The sequence below is a fragment of the Chaetodon trifascialis genome, chromosome 15 (genome assembly GCF_039877785.1).
Source record: "Chaetodon trifascialis isolate fChaTrf1 chromosome 15, fChaTrf1.hap1, whole genome shotgun sequence".
In the NCBI taxonomy this organism is placed as follows: Eukaryota; Metazoa; Chordata; class Actinopteri; order Chaetodontiformes; family Chaetodontidae; genus Chaetodon; species Chaetodon trifascialis.
In genome coordinates, this window is record NC_092070.1 from 1,201,760 (window position 1) to 1,226,160 (window position 24,401).

Here is a 24,401-nt window from a genome sequence, read left to right on the forward strand (position 1 = left end):
AAACATGCCATATTTATCTGTAACTGTCACCCATATGTGATTTATCATACATTTTTTATACTACCTCCTGAGAGGTAGAGCGGTTGGCCACCTATCAGAAGGTTGGTGGTTCGATCCCTGGCCTCAGCAGTCCATATGCTGAAGTATCCTTGGGCAAGATACTGAACCCCAAGACTGCACCTAATGTTGTGCCATCGGTGTGTGTGGTTACAACCTGCTCATGATGAATCCTCATCATGAGCAGGTTGCTTAGTTATCGTATGAATGTGTGTGTGAATGGGTGAATGCAGACTTCAGTTTTAAAAGCACTTTGAGTGGTCTTCAGACTAGAAAAGTGCTATACAAATGGAGAACATTTACCATTTTAGTTGTAACATTTGATTCGTAGCAAGCTTCTAAATGTTTTAACAACTACATAGGTCCAATTGTCCTGCTGCCAAGGAATCATATATAACTTCAGACAGTTGCTAATCAGTCCTGTCTTCGGTCTCCATCAGTGGAGTTTGATTGTCTTAAATGTAAATACCACTCTTTGTTCTGGTATCAGGTTAGAGTGGTCTTTTACATTTGTAAGATGGAACTAGCAACCTTAATGTCTGGACGGCTTTTAACTTTTCAGACATGGCACATTAAACAATCTCTGGGTTCTGCTGAAGAATATTCTACAAGAGTGAGAGAAAAACAAACTTTGTAGTACCGTGTCTGATCCAAAAATGTCTGTCGTTATGCAAACACATGTCTGTACTTAAATAATTAATCATTCCCACTTGTGGCAATGCCCTGATTACAACACATCCATCCATCCATTATCTATACCGCCTGTCCCTTTCGGGGTTGCGGGGGGCTGGAGCCTATCCCAGTTACAATGGGCGAGAGGCGGGGTACACCCTGAACCGGTCGCCAGCCGATTGCAGGGCCACATGTAATGACAAACATTCACACTCACACTCACACCTACGGACAATTTAGAGTCATCAATTAACCTAATGAGCATGTTTTTGGTCTGTGGGAGGAAGCCGGAGTACCCGGAGAGAACCCACGCATGCACGGGAAGAACATGCAAACTTCACACAGAAAGGCCCCGCCTGACCCGGGGATCGAACCGGCAACCTTCTTGCTGTGAGGCACGCGCACTACCTGCTGCGCCACCGTGCAGCCCATTACAACACATATAAAACAATAAAACTAAAACAATAGAGGTACATGAAAGAGACATTAACAGGTTTCACAACAAACAGACCAAGGACAACAACAACATGGGAGATAGCTTCAATTCAAATAAAACATCTGCATTCACACCCCTCTTTATCTATCAATAGAGATTTGAACTGATGAAAAGGCGTCAGCTTGTCTAGTTTTAAGAGTTTGCGCAGGTTGTTCCATTTTTATGGTGCAGATTATTTTAAAGCCAGTTTCCCAATCTTGGTATTGACACGGTGATCGTTGAGGACCAAATAGTCTTGGGACCTAATGCAGTGTGAACTTTGATTTACAGCGAAGAACATGTGAGAGACATTCAGATATTGTTAAAGGTGCTTTATAGATAAACAGTGCAGTGCCATTCTGACTGCTAACGGCTGCCACTCAAGTTTCTTATCAACATCAATGCATTCTAAAACCATCCCCTGTTATGAACCGAAGGGCAGAATGATAGACCGCATTGAAAGGTTTAAGAGTGGAGGCAGAAAAATGCATATAAATTACATCATCATAGTTAATAATATACAAAAAGGTTCACTGGAAAATTTGCAAGCCAGAAACCAAGGTATTTATAATAGGGTACTCTTTCAATTGGAGTCCCATTAAGAGAAGTAATATTCATTGAATTTCAGTGGAACCATTAGTCAGTTTTCTAGAGAACGTACATTTTGTTTTATCTGGGCTCAACAGTAATTTAAGACCAATTAAAGTTGTCTGTACAGTACAGAAATCAAAATGCAATATTTTAGCTGCCAGCTGTTATATGAAACTTTTTCCCCTAAGTAATTTATAGAAACTGTGAATAAATGTGGTCCTACAGCAGGACAACCATTGTCCACAACAGCTGGTGTTCTACCACTGAGATAAGCTTTAAACAAGTGACATGATTTTTCTCAAATTCAGCAGATTCCAGACAATTCAAAAGAATTTCATGATCAACAGTATGAAAGCCTTAGATAAGTCAATAAAAAAAAAACAAAATAATTTTATCTAATGCACATGCATCAGTGTCTTTAAAGACTTTCAATGCTCACATCACAGTACTGTGCCCTTTCACTAGATATGAAAGTTTAAAACTTGGCAGACAATTAATTGGCTTATTTGACTGACCCTCCTTTATGCAAAGGTGTGATGTAGGCTGTCTATCACAGTTCAGGAATGTGGAGTCAGGAGTCAGAAGTTAAGCATTTAACTACAAATTGATTTGCTTATAGTAAGAGCCTTGGTTCTAACTGATCAGCCCCATTGGACTTTTTTGGATCAGTAGTACTAAGAGCATTAAATACGAGATTCGTAAAATGATTCAATGAAATGATCTGACTGAGAAGATCCAAACAATAGTGACTCTCTAGCAATAACCGAACAACTGTGTCAGGTAGCCTGTTTCTATGCTACTTCTCAAAGGACGCATCTTGTTACAAGCCCACAAAGCTCTTCCATGCTAAAAAAGACTTCGTCCCAAGGGTTGACAAAAGTTTGACTTCAGAATGAATGATTCTGGAAACAATATTGGTAATGTTGGTGGCATGGTGGAACAAGTGGTAACACTGTCGCCTCATAGCTAGAAGGTCCTGGTTTGAATCCCACTGTGGGCGCTGGTGGCGTGTCCTCCACCATGCCTTCGGTGCCTGCTTGAGGAAAAAGGGGCCTTTCTGTGTGGAGTTTGAATGTTCTCCCCATGTTCACCCAGGGTATCCTCCTTAAATAACCCCCACTAGAAACAAGCAAGAAGATCACCACCTGACCAATGGTGACGAACAGAGTTGGGTCCCCGGGCGCCGCTGTCGGCTGGCAGCCCATTGCTCCCGGTCTGCCGCGGAGGAAGGACTGACCAAGGATGGGTCAAAGGCGGAAAAAATAATTTCATGGAAGCATGGCGTGTGTGCATGTAGTTTGCAACTAACTATGTGTGATAAAGTACATTTCTTCTTCTTCTTCTTCTTCTTCTTCTTCTTCTTATCTGACACTGCATGAAAAAACACATTTTCGACCCGTAAATCCCCGCGAATTTCGTTGATTTTCGGCGATTTACGGCAAGTTTACGGGGAACTTCGCCGGCTCTGAAAATTGTCGGAAATGAACCATCTGTCGGCGGGGGGCGTGGTTAATCGCGCCTTCGCGAAGGTGCGAATAGCTCTAATTAGCACATGAATGCTACCGACGTTGATCTACTCAGGCTGGCCTGCTGACTTCACAAACAACCATTGGATGATTCCACAGGCATTTTAAAAGGAAACCATCATGTGATTGGATAGCAACTCCAATCACATGAGTGAGTGATCATGTGATTGGATGACAACTCTGCTGCTATTGGTCATCTGTGCGCCACAAATAATAATAATAATAATAATAATAATAATAATAATAATAATAAATACATATTAAATTAAATACTATATAATAAATTAATATATTAAAAATTGTTATTATATTGTTATATTTATATATATATATAAAATATAAATGATATATATATATTTTTAATTTGATTGATGATTCATTGATTTATTTGGTGATCCACCTTCTACACTACCACACAGTAGAATACAAAGAACACAGCTGACAGAAACATTTAGAAAAAAAGTCTTTAATGAAATCGTGACACACACATTAACAAGGATCAACCAAGTAAAATCATGACTACTGGGGGAAAAAAGCAAGGAAATGTGCAGAGGGGTTCACTGATAAGAGTCTCTGGGTTGGGCCATGCCGCTCGTCCATGGTGCATGAAAAAGAGTCTAAGGCCTTTGGAAATGCTTCTTTGCTGCCTCTGGGTCATACTGAGGTGGCGCCTGTCAGTTTGAAGGGGACTCGATGCAAAGCCTCTTGCGGTGTGTCGCCACATACTTTGGGTTGCTCTCCAGCCGATCTTGCAGTGTCTGGCAGAGTTTGGAGAGCTAGGACACTCCTTCTTGCTTCCAGCAGCTGTAAATACAGGTGTTAATATAATATTAGTACTGCTAAGAAACAATAACACATAATAACATATGTGAGCATGTTTGTCAAAAACAATGCAGCTAATAAATAAAATTCAGCCCATTTTTACATTGTTGTGAAAATAAAGCAGCATTCATGGGACTCTTACCCCTTCCTTCTTTGTCTGCTGCGAGCTGAAATCTTCACAGCTGCTGCCTGAACTGAAAGAGCTGGCTGGGCATACCTGAAGCTCCTCCACACCATCCATCCATCCATTATCTTCCGCTTATCCGGGGCCGGGTTGCGGGGGGAGCAGTCTGAGCAGGGACGCCCAGACTTCCCTCTCCCCGGACACTTCCTCCAACTCTTCCGGGGGGATCCCGAGGCGTTCCCAGGCCAGCCGAGTGACGTAGTCACCCCAGCGTGTCCTGGGTCTTCCCCGGGGCCTCCTCCCGGTGGGACATGCCTGGAACACCTCCCTAGGGAGGCGTCCAGGGGGCATCCGATAGAGATGCCCGAGCCACCTCAGCTGACTCCTCTCGATGCGGAGGAGCAGCGACTCTACTCTGAGCTCCTCCCGGGTGACAGAGCTCCTCACCCTATCTCTAAGGGAGCGCTCCGCCACCCTGCGGAGGAAACTCATTTCAGCCGCTTGTATCCGGGACCTCGTTCTTTCGGTCATGACCCAAAGTTCATGACCATAGGTGAGGGTAGGAACGTAGATTGACCGGTAAATCGAGAGCTTCGCCTTTCGGCTCAGCTCCTTCTTTACCACGACAGACCGATACAGCGACCGCATTACTGCAGCCGCTGCACCGATCCGCCTGTCAATCTCACGTTCCATCCTTCCCTCACTCGTGAACAGGATCCCAAGATACTTAAACTCCTCCACTTGAGGCAGGAACTCTCCTCCAACCTGAAGGGAGCAAGCCACCTTTTTCCGGTCGAGAACCATGGCCTCGGACTTGGAGGTGCTAACTCTCATCCCAGCTGCTTCACACTCGGCTGCGAACCGCCCCAGCGCATGCTGAAGGTCCTGGCTCGAGGAAGCCAACAAGACAACATCATCCGCGAAAAGCAGAGACGAAATCTGCCGGCCCCCAAACCGAACCCCCTCCGGCCCCCGGCTGCGCCTAGAAATCCTGTCCATAAAAATGATGAACAGAACCGGTGACATAGGGCAGCCCTGCCGGAGTCCAACATGCACTGGGAACAGGTCCGACTTACTGCCGGCAATGCGGACCAAGCTCCTGCTCCGGTTGTACAGGGACTGTACAGCCCTCAACAGAGGGCCTCCAACCCCATACTCCTGGAGCACCTCCCACAGAATGACGCGAGGGACACGGTCGAATGCCTTCTCCAAGTCCACGAAGCACATGTGGACTGTTTGGGCAAACTCCCATGAACCCTCAAGCACCCTGTGGAGGGTATAGAGCTGGTCCAGTGTTCCACGGCCAGGACGAAAACCGCATTGTTCCTCTTGAATCCGGGGTTCAACTATCGGCCGGATTCTCCTCTCCAGTACCCTGGAATAGACTTTACCAGGGAGGCTGAGGAGTGTGATCCCCCGATAGTTGGAACACACCCTCCGGTCCCCCTTTTTAAAAAGAGGGACCATCACCCCAGTCTGCCAGTCCAGAGGCATTGTCCCCGTCTGCCACGCGATGCTGCAGAGGCGTGTCAACCAAGACAGTCCTACAACATCCAGAGACTTGAGGTACTCAGGGCGGATCTCATCCACCCCCGGCGCTTTGCCACCGAGGAGCTTGCGAACTGCCTCAGTGACTTCAGCCCCGGTGATGAATGAATCGACCTCCAAGTCCCCAGTCTCTGCTTCCTCTACGGAAGACATGACAGAGGGATTGAGGAGATCCTCGAAGTATTCCTTCCACCGCCCGACAATATCCCCAGTCGAGGTCAACAGCTCCCCACCTCCACTGTAAACAGTGTTGACAGAAAGCTGCTTCCCCCTCCTGAGGCGCCGAACGGTTTGCCAGAATTTCCTCGAGGCCAACCGGTAGTCCTCCTCCATGGCCTCCCCGAACTCCTCCCAGACCCGAGTTTTTGCTTCTACAACCGCCCGAGCTGCCGCACGCTTGGTCTGCCGGTACCCATCAGCTGCCTCAGGAGTCCTATGAGCCAACCAGGCCCGATAGGACTCCTTCTTCAGCTTGACGGCATCCCTTACTTCCGGTGTCCACCACCGGGTTCGGGGGTTGCCGCCACGACAGGCACCGCCGACTTTACGGCCACAGCTATGGACGGCTGCATCAACAATGGAAGTGGAGAACATGGTCCATTCGGACTCAATGTCTCCAACCTCCCTTGGGATCTGGTTGAAGCTCTCCCGGAGGTGGGAGTTGAAAACTTCCCTGACAGCGGGTTCCGCCAGACGTTCCCAACAGACCCTCACGGTACGTTTGGGTCTGCCAAGTCTGTCCCGCTTCTTCCCCTGCCAGCGAATCCAACTCACCACCAGGTGGTGATCAGTTGACAGCTCAGCCCCTCTCTTTACCCGAGTGTCCAAGACATACCGCCGAAGGTCAGATGATACGACTACAAAGTCGATCATTGACCTCCGGCCTAGGGTGTCCTGGTGCCACGTGCACTGATGGACACCCTTATGCTTGAACATGGTGTTCGTTATGGACAAACTGTGACTAGCACAGAAATCCAATAACAGAACACCACTCGGGTTCAGATCGGGGAGGCCGTTCCTCCCAATCACTCCCCTCCAGGTGTCACTGTCGCTGCCCACATGAGCATTGAAGTCTCCCAGCAGAACAATGGAGTCCCCGGTTGGAGCACTTTCCAGTACCCCTCCCAGGGACTCCAAGAAGGCCGGGTACTCTACGCTACTGTTCGGCCCGTAGGCCGAAACAATAGTGAGAGACCTATCCCCAACCCGAAGGCGCAGGGAAGCGACCCTCTCGCTCAGCGGGGAGAACTCCAACACATGGCGGCTGAGCTGGGGGGCTATAAGCAAGCCCACACCAGCTCGCCGCCTCTCACCGCGGGCAACTCCAGAGTAGAAGAGAGTCCAGCCTCTCTCAAGGATTTGGGTTCCCGAGCCCAGACTGTGCGTGGAGGTGAGCCCGACTATCTCTAGCCGGTACCGCTCAACCTCCCGCACTAGCTCAGGCTCTTTCCCCCACAGTGAGGTGACATTCCATGTCCCCATAGCCAGAGTCGTTGTCCAGGATTTGGGTCGTCGGGGCCCCCGCCCACGACTGCTACCCATTCCACATCACCGGCCCCTTCTGATCCTTCCTGCGGGTGGTGGGCCTACGGGAAGGCGGAAACCTCCACACCATCTCATAATATGTCTGACAGGCCGCTGGAAGAAAATATATATTGGTTTGAAATAATTAAGACAGGCTTCAGTAAAAACAACAACAAGAAACAACAGAAAGGGTTTAAAAGACTGCTGTCCACACCATCCATGTCTGGACTCCCAGTTTTAAGTCGCCATCAAATATGACGTCACCGTTTCGTTGTGGGGCGAGTTTAGTTTGTAAAACGCAAAAAGTACAAACAGGTCATGCAACGTTTATGTTTACTTATATTCTGCAGAATATTTCCTGTGTATTTTATTAACTTACCCCTGCTCAGGTTCATATCGCCTGTCGTGTCCGTCTATTGTGCAGACGTCGCACCTTTTCCTTTAAAATACAAAATACATTGTAATGTTAAATGTAACGTGAACGATTACCAAACGTTCGGAACGTAGTGCAATAAGAATAATAAAGGTTTGGCGCCCTAAAAACTGCACAATGTGGTACTAAATGCTAACGTTACTTACGTAACTTACGCACCCGTCTCTTCGTCTCCGCCGCTGCAGTTCGGTCGGGGCTGCTCCTCCAGAGCGAGCAGTCTGGCTTTTATCTCGGTCATTCTCCTCGCCAACTGCGCGCTCAGGTACGTTAGCAGCCGAGACAATCCACTGAAGACGCTCAGCAGTTTCTTCTCTAAATTGTTTGGACTTTCTGGATATGGTTGCTCCGCAGCCAGGCCGTCCACTCGTCGCAGAGGAGTGCCTTCTGGGATGAACTGAAGACGACGTCCAGCCATTGTATGAACAGAGTTAAAGTTTAGCAGGACCCGAAAAGTAACTGTTGTAATCCAAGCTCGATTCGCGTTCACAGACGTGCCGAGGTCGTTTTCTGCCGACATCATGGCGTCAGAGGAGGCGTCCAATCATATGCGAGGTCGCGCCCTCGGAATTTCTCGCGAGACCATTTTTGTTGCGTAGAATGAAAAACATGCTGTGATTTTGTAAGGTACTTTGATTTTCTATTTTTGTACCTGAATATTTTCTAAAACATGTAAACTTCTTTAAAGTGACATCATCGAAAATAAAAAAAAGAAAAGTTACTTTGGTGTATTCCCTTTTTATTCCTACTTAAAGAATCATCAGTGGACTTACTCTGCTGGAATTTTGCAAGCTAATCACACAAGCATTGTTCATCTGGTGTTGTGGTGGCAAAATGCGAAAAATTGTGACTAGTGTCCAAGAACTGTAGATGCTTTAATTTTCAGAATTTTGATTTAGCAATTTAAGTAGAAAATTAAAGACCTTTGAGAGTCAGGACACTTATCCTGTATGTAACCTATAAAATTATTTAAACACACTTTTAAATCCTCATGAAAAAAAAAATCTTTGTATTCTGTAGGCACAGAACACACACACACACACACACACACACACACACACACACACACACACACACACACACACACAAAATCCCAATTTGCATTTGTATACCTTTGCAGCATTTACATTTGCATTTTAACACCTCATGGTCACAGTGGCTGAGAGAGAACTTCCACGGCAATTTACAGTGACGGAAATTGACGAAAATGTGACTTTTCATCCAGTGTGAGCCTGCTGGTTGGTTACAGATTGTCAAATGGATCATGTAACAAAGATCTTCTGAGATAACAGAGAGAGAAATTGGAATTGTGTTCACAAACCTAGTAATGTTGGCTTCACAGAAACATATTTATACGTTAAACAACCAAGAAGCTAGTAGCTTAGCAACTTGGCCTGCTGTTGTAATGCTAATGATAAGTTGGCTGACTTTCGACATTCGGGAAATTATTTTGTTGCAGTAGCAATTAAACATACAGACAGACACAGAATGTGTACAACAGTTCAAAAAAGTAACAAAGAAGTAACAAAAAATATACAGCAGTTTGTTAAAAATAAGAATATAACTAAAAATACAACGTAAGTAAGTATATCAACAAATATTTACAGCAAAAAAATTGTGCAGTTTCAGATGATAAATAAATGTAAACTGTAGAAAATATTCGGGTCTGTGAGTTTGGTGGATTAAATGTTTAAGTTGCAATTGTACAGTGTGATGGCTCGTGGCAGGAATGATTTCTTGAAGTTGTCCTTGTGACAGCAGAGCTGGAGCAGTCTATTGGAGAAGGAGCTCCGCTGTCTGTCCAAGAGGTGGTAAAAAGGATGCTCAGGGTTATCCATGATGGATGATAGTCTGTCCAGTGTCCTCCATTCCACCACCTCCTCAAAAGTGTCTAGTTTGCAGCCAATAACGGAGTCGCCTTTCCTGATCAGTTTGTTCAGTCTGCTGGTCTCACTGGCTCCGATGCTGCTGCCCCAGTACACTGCAGCAAAGAAGAGAGCTCTGGCAACAACAGACTGGTAGAAGATCTCCAATGTCTTGCTGCATACGTTGAATGATCTGAGCCTCCTCAGAAATAGTCTGCTCATCCCCTTCTTGTAAAGGGCGTTGATGTTAGTTTTCCAGTTCAATGTGTTGTCAAGGTGCACTCCGAGGTATTTGTAGTCCTCCACCACTGTGATATTCTCCCCCCGAATACACAGTGGTTGTGTGGTCGTCCTTTTCCTTCTGAAATGAGTGACCATCTCCTTGGTCTTGGCCACCTTAAGCAGCAGCTGATATCTACCAGACCATTCCACAAAATCGTCCACCACTGCTCTGTATTCCTCCTCTCATCCATCCTTTATACACCCTACCACCGTTGAGTCGTCCAAAAACTTCTGTAGGTGGCATGATGAAGAATTGAAAGTCTGAGGTGTACAAGGTGAAAAGAAAAGGAGACAGAACAGTCCCCTGTGGTGCTCCTGTACTACTTTCCACGGTCTCAGACAGAACATTGCCCAGTTGGACAAACTATAGTAGGTCAGGTTGCAGACTGAGAACCACCAAATGCCTCTCATCTTGCATTCAGAACGACGATTTCTGAACCAGACCTAACTAAAGTAAGGACGAGGTTAGCTTGACATTATTTACTTATATCTTGAGTCCTGTGTCATCTCTGATCCAAGCAGTTGGCTTCAGCTCAAAGCACTGCCCGCTCTGAAGGCGGAGCTTAGATGCTGTTTACTTGTCATGTTCACAAAGTTATGGATGCAGTGACTTTGCAGAACAAAAACGTCCTGCTGATAAAAAGTGCATTATCCAAAATAGCAATGAAAGGACATACTCCTCTTTGGTCAGTGCTATTTAGCTAGCCGTGCTGCTGCTGTCCCTTCCCATCATAAGCAGGTAACTAGGATTGAACTAGGTTTGATTTCTAATTAATTGAAGGTGAATGAATATCATGACACAATGCATGCATATACGGATGCTCTCATACAAATATGACACATATTTGTACAAATAGTTATGTGATGATATGGGGTTGTAAATGAGAGGCCTTTATTTACAGATATATTTTCAACTGACTTAGCACTCATTTAAATTATGGTTTACAGATACATTTGTGGATTTTGTGGGAAAAAAATCTCAAAAGAATTTGCACAAATAGGTGGAAATTGACAAATATATTTCCATTGAAAACTGCTAAATTGTATAAATAATGACAAAGAAGTAGTAAATTAGAGGCACAGATATAAATACAGATTTTCAGATACAAATCACTTTGCATTTATTTGTGTATTGTGTTTGTGTGAATTAAATAACTTTTATTTGTTTGGGAGTCATTTTATCCCTATACATCTTTACCTGTTAGCCACATGCCAAGGGAGATGTTAGTCCCAGGCTAAGCGTAGCCATTAGTTGTTAGTTTGTGTGTGTGTGTGTGTGTGTGTGTGTGTGTGTCTGTGTCTGTGTGTGTGTATGCATGCAAGTGAACCAAAAGACATACATGTGTAACTAGTGTAACTTCTCAGCAATTAAACAGTTAACTGTTGAGATCACTACTGAGGACAAAATAGTTACAAGACTAAGTGCTTAGAAAACACGGAGCTCTTGTTGTTAGAATTTGATAAACATTAGTGTAGTAGCAAGTAGGCCTACTACATTCACAAGTCTCTGCCCCCCTGCACTAGCCTACTCTATTAATAATATTCAGACAACCACAAAGTTGAAGTGCATAGATAGACTATGTAAAACAGGAAAGGAAAGGGAGAGCACATTAAAGTGAAGAAGAAGGGACAGGTGGAATTTCCCTACCATGTTTCCCCCTACCATTATATTATGCCCCCCCAGCACCCTCGTGCGGCCCCCCTCCAAAAAAAGTAATTTTATTTAATTTTATTTTCTATATAGCGCCAGATCATAACAGAAGTCATTTAAGGATACCTTTCCTGTAGAACAGGTCTATACCTTGTCCTTTTATTTAACAAACAGTAGCCATATGGTTTTAATCTTATTTGCACGATGGCATGTCATTTCTGTCTCTACATGGTGGTGTGTTTACAATTCTCCTCTGCTCTCTATATCGTGCACAGTGGAGTTCTGTCCCTATGTGCGCATGCACACACACAGAAGTTCCGGAACATGTCCAACACTTTAAGCACTTTGTTAAAAATGGGCCTATTTTCAAGGCATTTCAGATTTTCCCCTTTAATTCAAGCATTTCAAGCACCTTATGAACCCTCCAGTGAGATATTTAAGAAAATGCCAGGCAAGTGGTCTTTTGAGCTTTAGGTATCTCTTTACAAGCTAGCTATATGTCAAAATCTGGAAGTGTTAGGCCTTGACCTTGTTATAGTATCCAAACGGGATGGCGTTGGCATGAACTCCAGCTTTCTTCATCTTAAATAAGGACTCAAACAGCAGACAGAAAAGACAAAACAATAAACATTAATGTTTGTCTGGGATTCAAACATTAATGGTTCATTATAAAGTACCCCAAAGCCTGTATATGAAAATGATGATGTACCTTATATTTATTAAGGATAAATAATGTGACTGTACCTTATCCAGCACCTCTACCTCAGTAGTCAGATTTTAAAGGAACAAAAAGATTTAGGTGTGTCTGGGAGAGGGTTCAGATCTGTCTTCAGCTGTAGTTTCAGGAGGCATGACAATGATAGTGTATTCACTCTTCTGGAACTCATCCACTCATCTTGTTGGCTCTTCTACAACTTCCAGTGAGGATCTTGCCAAGAAAATGAAAACTATGCTTTGCATTTTACAAAGAGCACACTGCTGCACATAAACATTTCTGTATCTTATTTAACACCTCATTTGACACTTTCAGAGTTGTAAATGCATTTTAGATTTGTTAAATTTATTTTAAAACAGTCATGGTTATCTTAAAGAAGAAATTGTGCAACATATCTATATTTGGGATTGAAAGTATGTGTAAGAACAGGTGGTACTGGAGCTGAGCAGAAGTAAGTTGACAGTACTGACCATGTTCATGTTGATGGGTGGATACTCAAATAACCAGGGTTTGCAGAATGATACTACTACAGCACAGGATGATACCTGCGAAACTATTGTGCACTAATCACTAATCCATTTCCCCTACATCAATTTTACATTGCTTTGATGTATATGTTTTCATCACACATTTCAGATGCTCAGCAGACAACACTAAAACCTGAAATGCAATCAACTGTAGATGTTGCAGTGTTTTGCAGATGTTGCATTGACTAAAATGTGTGTACTGGGTTAGAATAGTTAGTTGAAAAAACAATCAAAAGCAATATTTCATCACAGTACAGTACAGCTAAAACTTAGTGTACTAAGTTGTGGTTTTTGCACAGGAGACTGCACTTTGCATCATGACTGCAGCAGTCAGTGTTGGTTTCTTTAATATAAGGCAGAGGTCCACTTCCAATTGCTGTATTTTAAGGGGGCTGTGCGCCAGAAAAAAAGACTCTGTCTTAGACCAACTGCAGGACTTTGGACGAGCCCGTTAGAAAGCCTGAACTGGAACATATCGAATGTCCTCAGAATTCCAGTTTTTGAATTTTGTCTTGTTTAGTTTGTGGATTGAACAGCCCATTGGCTTTCTCTTCTCCACTTCACATCTTATTAATCCCCACTACCTCTGTCTCTCTTCCTATAGGTGACTTGGTGAAGCTACACTGAGGGCAGTTACTGCCTCTCTCTTGCACTTCTTCCTGTTGTTGACAGTTTCGTCATGGCATCCCCCTTAATCAGCCGTCACTTTGCCCTCTCCCTGCAGAAAAGCTTGTGGCTCAGTGCTCCAGGTAAGTCCAACACTCTTCCACTAAAACCACATCCTTTTAAATCCAATCAGTATGTAGCTTTTCACCAAGTAATGACGTGTTGCTTTAGTTCAAATGTCTTTTTAACCTTGAAATGTTAGAACAGTCAGTATCTTATTCCTTCACTATAAATGCTGAAGGACTTACTAGCAATTTCTATTTGTCTATTTTGCTTCTTCAGCCATTTTATAACTTTTATGAAGAGTGTTTACTTTACAGGCAGTAAAGACCACTTAAGCGTCCTTTATTTTATTTGCTGAATTAATCTTAAATTCTCCGTGGTAAAGGTCAAGTAACAGCAGAGTGTGATTCAATGCAATTCAATTCAGTTGTATTTATATTATGCCAAATCACAACAGAATTTTTCTCAGAACACTTCCACATAGAGCTGGTACAGACCAAACTCTTTATCTACAGAGACCCAGGGATTCCATCATGAGCAAGCACCACTCTCGTGGTGAGAAAAACTTCCTTTTAACAGGCAGAAAGAAAGAAAGAAAGAGAGAGAGAGAGAGAGAGAGAGAGAGAGAGAGAGAGAGAGAGAGAGAGAGAGAGAGAGAGAGAGAATAGTATATACATCCATCCATCCATCCATTATCTATACCGCCTATCCCTTTCGGGGTTGCGGGGGGCTGGAGCCTATCCCAGCTACAATGGGCGAGAGGCGGGGTACACCCTGAACCGGTCGCCAGCCGATTGCAGGGCAGTATATACATATATGATATATTAATATGTGTGATTTTTGTACAGATATATACAGATCACTAGAAGACAGTCTGACCCTGACAGTCTAATCCTATAGCAGCATAACTAGGGGCTTGAACAAGGTAAGCCTGAGCCAGCCCTAACTATAAGATTTTTCAAAAAGGAAAGTTTTAAGCCTACTCATAAATGTAAAGACGATGCCTCCTGGACAAAGACTGGAAGACAGTTTCACAGGAGAGGAGCTTGATACCTAAAGGCTCTGGCTCCCATTCTCCTTTTAGAGACTTTAGGAACCATAACAAAGCCTGCATTCTGAGAACACAGTGTTCTTTTAAATTCTGTTCTGGATTTTACAGGGAGCCAGTGCAGAAAGGCTAATATCAGAGAAATGTGATTTCTTTTCCTCGTTTTTGTCAGAACATGTGCTGCAGCGTTCTGGATTCTGGAGGGTATTTAGCAGTTAATTTGTGAGAAATCTGCATCATCAGTAAATTTGACCATATCAGATTTTGAAAAGAGAAATGCAGAAAAAGTGTTCCTATGCATCCCTTTAATATAGCTAATAGCCCTCCTACATCTGAACCACACAGTGAGGTATGTGTTGCAACTAATTTCAGACTTTATTTTAATATTTTGAGCAAATGGTAAATATATACAACACACACTTTACAACACATGCCACATTCTCCCATTCACACGCACAGATGACACAGCATAGTTTGGGTTCAATGGCTTGCCCAAGGCTATTGAACCACCAACCTTCTGATTGGTGGATGACCTGCTCTACCTCCTGAGCCACAGCTTCCTTATGCAGGTGAACTTGAGTGTTTTTTTTTTTTTTTTTTTTTTGGTTTTTTTTAGCAATTTTCCATAAAATATCAGCACAAAATATGACATCATTAATAGTTCTGATGTTCTCAGGGATGAAAATGAACCCATGTTTCAGTGAAAATAGAGCAGCGTTATTTAGTCAGTGTAAATGTTTTACCGACCTAATCAGAATGCCTTGTGTCTCAAAGGTCCTCTCTCCTGTCAATCATCAATAGACCAGTCTGCTGACATTGTTAATGAAAATGATACAAGTTTAGTTTAATGTCTGTGAACACTTCTCAGTCATCAACAGCACGACAGGAGCCATTTAGGGATTAAAGCAACTCAAAATCCATATTAATTAAGAGTCCTGGAGTAGGAAATTTGTCTAAATGGTGAAATCTGACTGACCAAGATCCACACAACCATACATTATTTTGCAGTGGGGAAACACACAGCTTTACAACAAGGATGATTGGCAGCAAGCCTATCCATCCTCAGTGAGGAATGTCGGACTAAAACCTTTATTTGAGCACAGTCATATATCCCTGGGAGTCACCCCAGACAAAGAATAACCTTTAAGAGCTGATGACCCCTTTTCCCAGGCCAAATTCCACTGCATGACTGCATCAATGATTAGGTTCTTTCATTCTCTCTCTGTGTTTAGATCCTTTCGTCTTTCTGTTTTTCTTTCTGTCTTCCTTTCAAATTTTGGTTGGGCTACAATATCAAAATGGATGGTAAATGGACTCAATTTGTATAACGCTTTCCTAGTCTGATGACCACTCCGAACTCTTTTACAACACAACTCTGCATTCACCCATTTGCAGACATTCATAGGATTGCTAGGCCACCTGCTTTTTACAAGCTTTTAACCATTCACACACACTCACACATCGATGGCACAGCATCAGGAGCAATTTGGAGTTTAGTATCTTACCAAAGGATATTTCAACATGTAGACTGCCGAGGCCAGAGATTAAACCACCAACCTTCGGATACGTGGATGAGCCACAGCTGCTCCTAATATTTAAGAGAAGTATATATTGCTACAGTGTATTCCCAAGACTATATGACTTTACAGAAATACCCAGTTTTTCCCACCAATAATAATAATAAAGGATGTATTAGCAAGGGGAACTAGACAATAGAAAATATTCTCTAGGAAGAGGTTTGTATAGCTGCACTAATAGCTGCACTATTGTAGGCTTTTTAAAAGAATGTAATGGGCTACAGTTGAATTTCATTGCAATTGACATTTATCCTTTAAGCCATGTGAGCAACTGTCATGATTTAAAGTATAATATCATTTTTCAAATAGGTATTACCAGTAACCTTAAGTTAATTGTTTCTTCCATTTTGGCCCACCCAAGTGAAGGTGCACAATGCAACTTATATCAAGTCATAAAACTTGAAAGGGGAATCTACAAACAACAGTTTGTTACAAGCTGCAATTTCAGCAGTAAAGCTCTACTGTGCAAAGTGGTCTTACAACCAGCCAAAAGTCTCCACACTAGATAAAGTAATAGGACAGCTCTGTAGCAGCAACACGGCACTCCTTCATAAATCCTCCTTCTGATTGAGTTCTCAGCATATTAGCTATTTCTATGCTCACCACAAAACTTGCCTGCATAACATTCTCAAAATGTAGTCTTGAGTTTGGGCACCCAAACTCTGCCGAAGAGCACAACCATCCAACTGCATTTTTCCTTGCATCTCATCCAGTTTAGCATGTTTCCAGCTGTAATGGCTCTTGAGATTGACCTTTTTCATAACTGCACATCCCTACAAACTAACTTAGGCACACTGGCTTGCCTTTGTTAATTTCTCTTGGAAAGCACGACACTCATCAACTTTTGTTTTATTGACAACTGCCATGATACATTGATGATGTGTGTGTTGTGTTCAGGGACCACTTGGAAGATCGGCTTAGCCTACTATTTTGTTATTTTGTTTATCTTTTATAACGTGCTTTTTCCTATCTTCTTTTTAGAGGGGCAATAAATTCGGGTGTCATACTCAGTGAGCGTGCAGCACTATGAACAAGATGATCAATTTCAGAGGGACTAAAGTTATCGTATGTTACGACCCCCTAAAAAGGCTCACCCAAGGAGGTCTAACATAATAAAAATGAGGAGGGTTTTTTTTTAGCAGCAGCCAAAAAATAAGTTTATTAATACAAATAAACCAGTCCACCAAAAAAAACATCAACCTCAACCAAACAAAAGAACTGATGGGCCAGCCAAACTAAACAAAAGGGAAGGAAGGAGCTCCAGACCAACCCACATAGGGCCGTCGGATCCAGGATCCTTCCTCTACCCTACAAACATAACAACTAAACCCTCAAAGGAAATAAAGCCGCGAAAACAGGACTACTGGACCCATCAGAGAAAAACGAACTGAAAACAACATATCTACACAACTGAAATCTGCTGCAGCTCCTGCTGCTTCCCAGGAAGGAGAGAGAGTGAGACAGGTCCCGCAGCGCCTTTTAAGACCTGCCCCCAATCAGGAACCCTCCGTCTCCACCTTAAAAAGGGCGGAGCAAATGAAAAAGGTTAGTCACCTTACAGCCCACCACCAGCAGGCTGAGGAGCGCATAACACATAGAGGTCCTCAGTTATATCCAGACATGGCATTGAATCAGATGCTGTTAGAATAGCTTACATTTAACTACAGCATTATCAGATGGACATCTAGAATTTTAAAAGTTATTAAATGATGGTCTGATAAAAGAGGATTCTTTGAAGTAACAAGGTTTAATTTTAAGTGCCAGTTAAAACGGATAGTGGGTAATTAACCACTGTAATAAAGAATATAGCAATTTTAACTGGGATGAGCTAGAGCAGCACAAGTATCTTACCAGTAACACGGCAACTTGAATATGCTTACCTCGGCATGTTAGCACCACTTATACAGAAGCCCATTCTAGGCCCATTTATTGTTAGTAACTACAGAACAATCTCTAACTTCCCTTTGGTAAACAAAAATATTAATAATATGTAAGTTGTCCATAAACAGTTAATCGACCTAGCTTTCGCCTCAACCACAGTATAGAAACAGTCTTGGTCAATATTACTAATGACTTTAGAATAAATAGTGACATTGGTAGAGTTTCTATCTTAATATTACTGAATCTATGGCATTTGACACTATAAATCATGATATTTTTATGGGGAGACCGCAGCTCTGGACTGGTTATTATTAGGGCTGTCAGTTTAACGCGTTAATTAGATTAATTAATTACACTGCAAATTAACGCGCTATAAAAATTAACGCAATTAATCATGAGTCGATGCGCAAGCATTTTAAATTTGGCCCTTTGAGTGACCTGTAGGCTGCAGCGGCAGGTCGCATCCTACCTGCGCCACTAGTCAAAAGCAGGGTGACAACAGACATGGATGCGACACTGGAGAGCGAGGCAAGCCTACTTGGACCTTTGAACGGCAAGTTTATTTCTAAAAAGAACAAAGACGGGACTATTAACAAGAACGCAATGATTTGTACCTTGTGTAAAAAAGAATTTTCCTATCACCGTAACAGCTCCAGCCTGAATTATCATTTAAACGCTGAACATGTCGTTGCTGCTAGTGCTGCTAGTGCTACCGTGAGCTCACTCCGCCAACCCACACTTGCTGAGTTAGGAAAACGAATGAGCAAAACCACGACAGAAAAACTGACAAACTCAATCGCAAAGTGGGTTGCTGCTGATTGCAGGCCGATTTCAATCGTGGAAGACGAGGGCCTAAAAGAGGCATTTCAGATAGCATCATCTGAATTTCATTTATGAAGCACACTTCACCAATAAAAATGTGGATATCAAATCTTCTCTTCTTGGTGTATTCAATTGATTAGTCATGCACTACAATTTTGTAATGTCCTAGAATTCAAATTCTTTATTTGGGGACCTTTAGCAGATATGAGATTAAAATGCGATTAATAAGATTAATTACAAATCCTGTAATTAATTAGATTAATGTTTTTAATCGCCTGACAGCACTAGTTATTATCATAGCTTAAAAAATGTGATTTTAGTGTTCGTCTTGGGAATCTTACCTGCAAAAAATTTTTATCTTGTGCTGTTCCTCAATCAATCATTTTTAGGCCCCATCCATCCATCCATCCATCCATCCATCCATCCATCCATCCATCCATCCATCCATCCATCCATCCATCCATCCACTGTCTATACCCGACTATCCCTTTTCGGGGTTGCGGGGGGGCTGGAGCCCATGCCAGCTGTCAACGGGCGAGAGGCGGGGTACACCCTGAACCGGTCGCCAGCCGATCGCAGGGCAACATATACAGACAGACAACCATTCACGCACACACTCACACCTAAGGACAATCTTAGAGTCACCAATTAACCTAATGAGCATGTTTTTGGTCTGTGGGAGGAAGCCAGAGTGCCTGGAGAGAACCCACGCATGCACGGGAAGAACATGCAAACTTCACACAGAAAGGCCCTGCCCGACCCGGGGAACAAACTGGTGACCTTCTTGCTGTGAGGCACACGCACTACTTGCTGCTCCACTGTGCCGCCATCAGTTTTAGGCCCATTATTCTTTTTTTTTTAATATTATTATTTGCACTTGCTGCCTCTGGGCGAACTTATCAAGAAACACAATGTATGTTACCATAAGTAAGCTGATGGCAGGCAATTAAATGTTTTCATTATTTCACAATGATCTGAGCCCAATTAACACACTGTCATATTATATCAAGGATACTGATAACTGGATTTTTAAAGTTGTTATCGAGGCAAATGCGATGACAGGAAAGCTCTTTAGAATTGTAAACAACTGTCTTTGGCAAGCATCGCACAGGTCAGGAACTTTGGTGTCATTGTGGACACTGACCTTATTTTATCATTTAAAAAAATATTGTAGATAATGATTTTCTTTATCACAAGATGCTGAAAAACTTGTCAAAACAGCTTTACTTTAAAAACTCAACTTTACAAGCCAAAAGTCTAACTAGGCCACCCAAGAACTATCTTTAAAGCTAAATCCACCTTCTCTCAGTCAGATGCTGAAAGTTGGTTCATGGATTCATGTCCTCTAGGCAATAAGGGCTTTACAGTAATGCCTTTCTTGCAGGACTTCCTGAAAAGACTGTAGGACAGCTTCAGCTCATTCAAAATGCTGTACTCCTACTGTACTTCGGTCTCTTCTGACAAAATACAGAATTGATTTCGAAATATTGATCACTGTCTACAAATGACTTAATGGTCTAGCTCCTAAATGCATCTCTGACCTTCTCACTGCTTGCATATGAAATTATCATAGACTCATCATTAATTTATGACCATTATTATTATTACTCTTATTACCACCTCCAGATCAATGCAAGCTGAAGAATACCCATGGTGGCACATAGCCCAATAAAGGTTTTCATTTCTTTCACCTTAACAGGTGTTGACTTACTGCGAGACAAAGTTTCTCTCCAGCTATGTTCGGCATATGAAATTTGACCTTCACAAGTTGCATGCCTTTTCCTCCTCAAACAGGTCTCTTACCCACGGAGCCTTGGGCTAGTGGATCAAAAGTCATATCATAATCTGGTTCTGAATCTTCTAATGAATTGGTTTTTGTCCTCAAAGTAACTACTGCACTTCCCATCATTGTCCTCCCCTTACTCAGGTTGTCAGCCGTTGTCATTCCAAATCCTATACTGCATTTCACCTTTCCCACATGTATTTCAGTGAGTAACAATGCATTTCGTCAATCAAGTGTCTTGAAAACAATGACATTATCTAAAATGTGCCCACATCGCATCCAGTTCGAAAGGTAGAAGCATGCAAATGTTGCAGCCGGTCTTCAAGGGATATACTTCCCTTGTATATACTAATATACTCAAAGGGATATTTGTTACTTGATGTTTAATGTGGCACAACAGATATGTTTCTATATAGACAGTTGCAATTTATTCTAGCATTATACGCACAGTTTACATGTTTACATTTACATGTAACATTTACATGTTTACTTATTTTTTTGTTCCCAAATGCAAATGTTAGATTCGGTCTTATCACTGAGTCTTCTAATTTCACTCTCACACATTTAACCAACAGGCCCTACACACATCAGAGGAAATTCTCTGGACCTTGTTTTTATTCTTGGTGTTGATGTTGATTTTTCTACTTTTGGTCATAGTTGTTTTCTACTTTTCTTTTAATTTTTTTTTTTTACCTTGCCATTATGAAATTAAATCTTGCTTCCTAAACTATCTCTCCGCAGCAGGGTTTTCAGTTGCCTTTTTTTTATTTTAATAGGGAATAGAAAACTGTTACTATGTCTAATGGTGATATGGATTCTCCAGTACAAGCTTTTAGTGAGCATTGCTTTTCATTCCTGTTCTGTTTCATACATACTCATACTCATCTACAAAAGCTCACCAATCTGACTAGTAAAATCAAAACTTCCTTTAGTCCCCTTGACATTGTACTCACTTCTTTGCTAAAAAATGGGCTTGGTTCCATTCATTCTTGTGTGTTCTCTATCATATCAATAATTCATTGACATCTTGCTATACCCATCTTATTTTAAAGAAGGTGCTGTTCAACCACAATAATGAAAAATGAGCGCAGTCTGAGTTTCAGTCTGGTGTCTGTCAGTTGAATTCAACAGAAACAGATCTTCTCAGAGTTTTAAGTGACCTGTTAATGCACAGTGATGCTGGATAATGATCTGTATTGGTGATAGTAGATCTCAGTGATGCTTTTGATATTGTGGACCATCCTATATTGGTTGAGGATACAGTATTTGCTCTTCCAAACGAACCTGTTGTAGAACTGAGCAAGGACATCCTTTCTTCCTTTGGCAATCAAATTTTACGACTCATCCACATCATACTGAGAGATGGACAGCAGAGGCCTGGGCTGCTGCAGTGGCTCTAGCGTCCATTTCAGTTCTGTTCTGCTCTTGTAGTTTAGTTTCTCTTTCTCTCTGGATTATCTATCTGATTACAATTACAATTATACTATACTTAAGGTTTGATACTGATACTTCTGTATCATGTTTGATAATGATACTTCTCATATCTGTCTATGTATCCGTCTATCCATCTATCTGTGTGTGTGTGTGTGTGTGTGTGTGTGTGTGTGTGTGTTGCTGTGGTCTGTGAGCTGTGGTCACATCCATCCCTCTGTTCAATTAGGTGGAACGTGATATCTCAGGAATGCCTTGAGAGAATTTCCTCAAATTTGGCACAAACGTTCATTTGGAATCAAGAATGACTAGGTTAAATTTTGATGGGCTAGGATCAAGGCTCAAAGTCACCATGAGCTCAACTGTTGACTCATTGGCTGAGGGATACTACTCTGTGGTTGTAATTTTTCGTACTACTGCTTATAATAATACTTGCTCCTACTTTGTTCTGCTACTGCTGCATAACAGTTTCCCTCTGGGTAAATAAAGTTCCATTTTATTGGATATGATCTTTTCTATGTTTTGCCTACCAGCATGCAGATATGTCAGCAAGGCAGCACCGAAGACCCAGGTGGAGTTTGACTATGATGGACCCTCCATGAAAACTCCAGTTCCTGGCCCAAGATCACAAGTAACACACAGACGCACCCACACACAAATCAGTATTCTCTATCCCTTCCTTAGGTATTACTAACTATAACTAAGTTTGTTTTTTTTTTCCTCAATCTGTAGGCGCTGACAAAACAGCTGGGAGACATTCAGGTGAGCTGTAATTGTGCGTATTTGTGTGTGTGCATGTGTGTGGTGTAGATGATGATGTGTATAGTTATACACCAAGTGTATGAAAATGCTTCTCCAGTAGATTTTAAACTGTTTTGTGGGGTAAATCAAATCAGAATCAATTTGCTCTTTAGAATCCTTCTTATGTGGCCAGATGTGAACTCCAAATATATTAAGTCAATGAAACCTTTGAGAGTTAACAATGGTGTTCCACATACAGTAGCACTGTTCGCACATGAGTATGCAGCTCATTGGTAGAAGTCTGCAGCCTCCCAGGAGCCTCTTTTTACACAAGTGATATGTTTGTAAATATTTGCAAAATCATCTTTCACAAATGTTTTTACACATGTAAAAACTAAATTTCAATTGTCATTGTGAGTGCCGCAGTGCCATATTTGAAGGACTAAAGGAAAGCACTGGGTCCACAAATAACAATGGGTAGTTTTTTTTAACATAATAATTCCATCCACTGACTACCTGCTTCAACTGAGCACTAAAAAGCTTGAAATCCGTACAGTAATAAAAACAAAAGAAATATATGTTTGTGACACCTGTACTGCCCCTGTACTTGGTGGCAGCGAGACAATTTTGTGAAACGACTGCCAGGTTAACGTACAGCAAGTGTCAACTACCAAAACAAAGACAAGAAAATATGACAAGTCATATCTCACCCTCGGCTTCACCAGTACAACGGTGGGTATTTAGGAGAGACGAGCCTCTGTGCCTTCAAATGCTCAACTCGCTTTGCATTTTTTTTTGTATCTACAAAAGGGGGCCCTGCAAAAAAAAAAAATTGGGAACCACTACTGTATATAGTATATATAAGTTTTAAAGCAGAATCTGAGTTTCATGGTGGGATCAGTCCAAATGATATCAGATTGATAATGGCCTGAGTCAACAGACATGGGCTGTTGGGGATGAAAATATGTGGGAAACAACTGGTTTTATGACACGAGGTGTGTCATAGTGTGGGACAACTTTTGCAATCTCAGGGATACATCATAATATGTCAACTAAAAGACTTGTGTGTCAGAATGTTTTGCCTTCTGTCACCTAATTTGACATTGACTGACAGGAGGATATACAGTATTTCACAAATATGCTACTTACCTGCATAGTCACCATCTTTTTATAGATGGTAAATGGACTGTATTTTATATAGTGCTATTTTGACCACCATGAAGTCAGAATTAAGCAGTTTTGGAATCTCCAACTATGGAAAGGTTTAGGTGTTTAAGCCGGAATTCTACGGGGGGTGCAGTTACAGTGGGTGGCAAAAAAGAAAATCTGCAATTTGACATGTATATACAAAGACTTTGGAAGGAGGATTTAAAAACTTTGTTTATAATTAGTTTTTGTAGCTCAGTAAACAAATACTGTATATTAAATTAGAGACTTTCATGTCAATGATTTGTGCTGTTGTGGTTATTGAGAATTTGCTTCTACATTAGCTTCAGTGAAGTTGAAATGAGCTAAAACAATAGGTATTTTGCCTTTGTAATTTTTTCAATTGAATACATGTTGAAAAGGATTAGCAATTGATTACATTCTGTTTGATTTATGTTTTACACAGTATCACAACCTTTTGGGAATCAGGCTTG

At 42.0% G+C, this 24,401-nt stretch overlaps 1 protein-coding gene across 2 annotated transcripts in view; it reads left to right on the forward strand.

Moving 5' to 3' along the window:
* Positions 1-24,401, forward strand: part of abat (4-aminobutyrate aminotransferase) — a 104,903-nt gene that overhangs the window by 11,620 nt on the left and 68,882 nt on the right. For both annotated transcript variants that reach the window (XM_070980232.1, XM_070980234.1), the window contains 3 exons: positions 13,414-13,558; positions 22,554-22,651; positions 22,753-22,782. In XM_070980232.1, coding sequence (XP_070836333.1) covers positions 13,489-13,558; positions 22,554-22,651; positions 22,753-22,782 — 198 coding nt within the window. In that variant the 5' untranslated portion in view covers positions 13,414-13,488. The remainder of the gene's footprint in view (positions 1-13,413; positions 13,559-22,553; positions 22,652-22,752; positions 22,783-24,401) is intronic.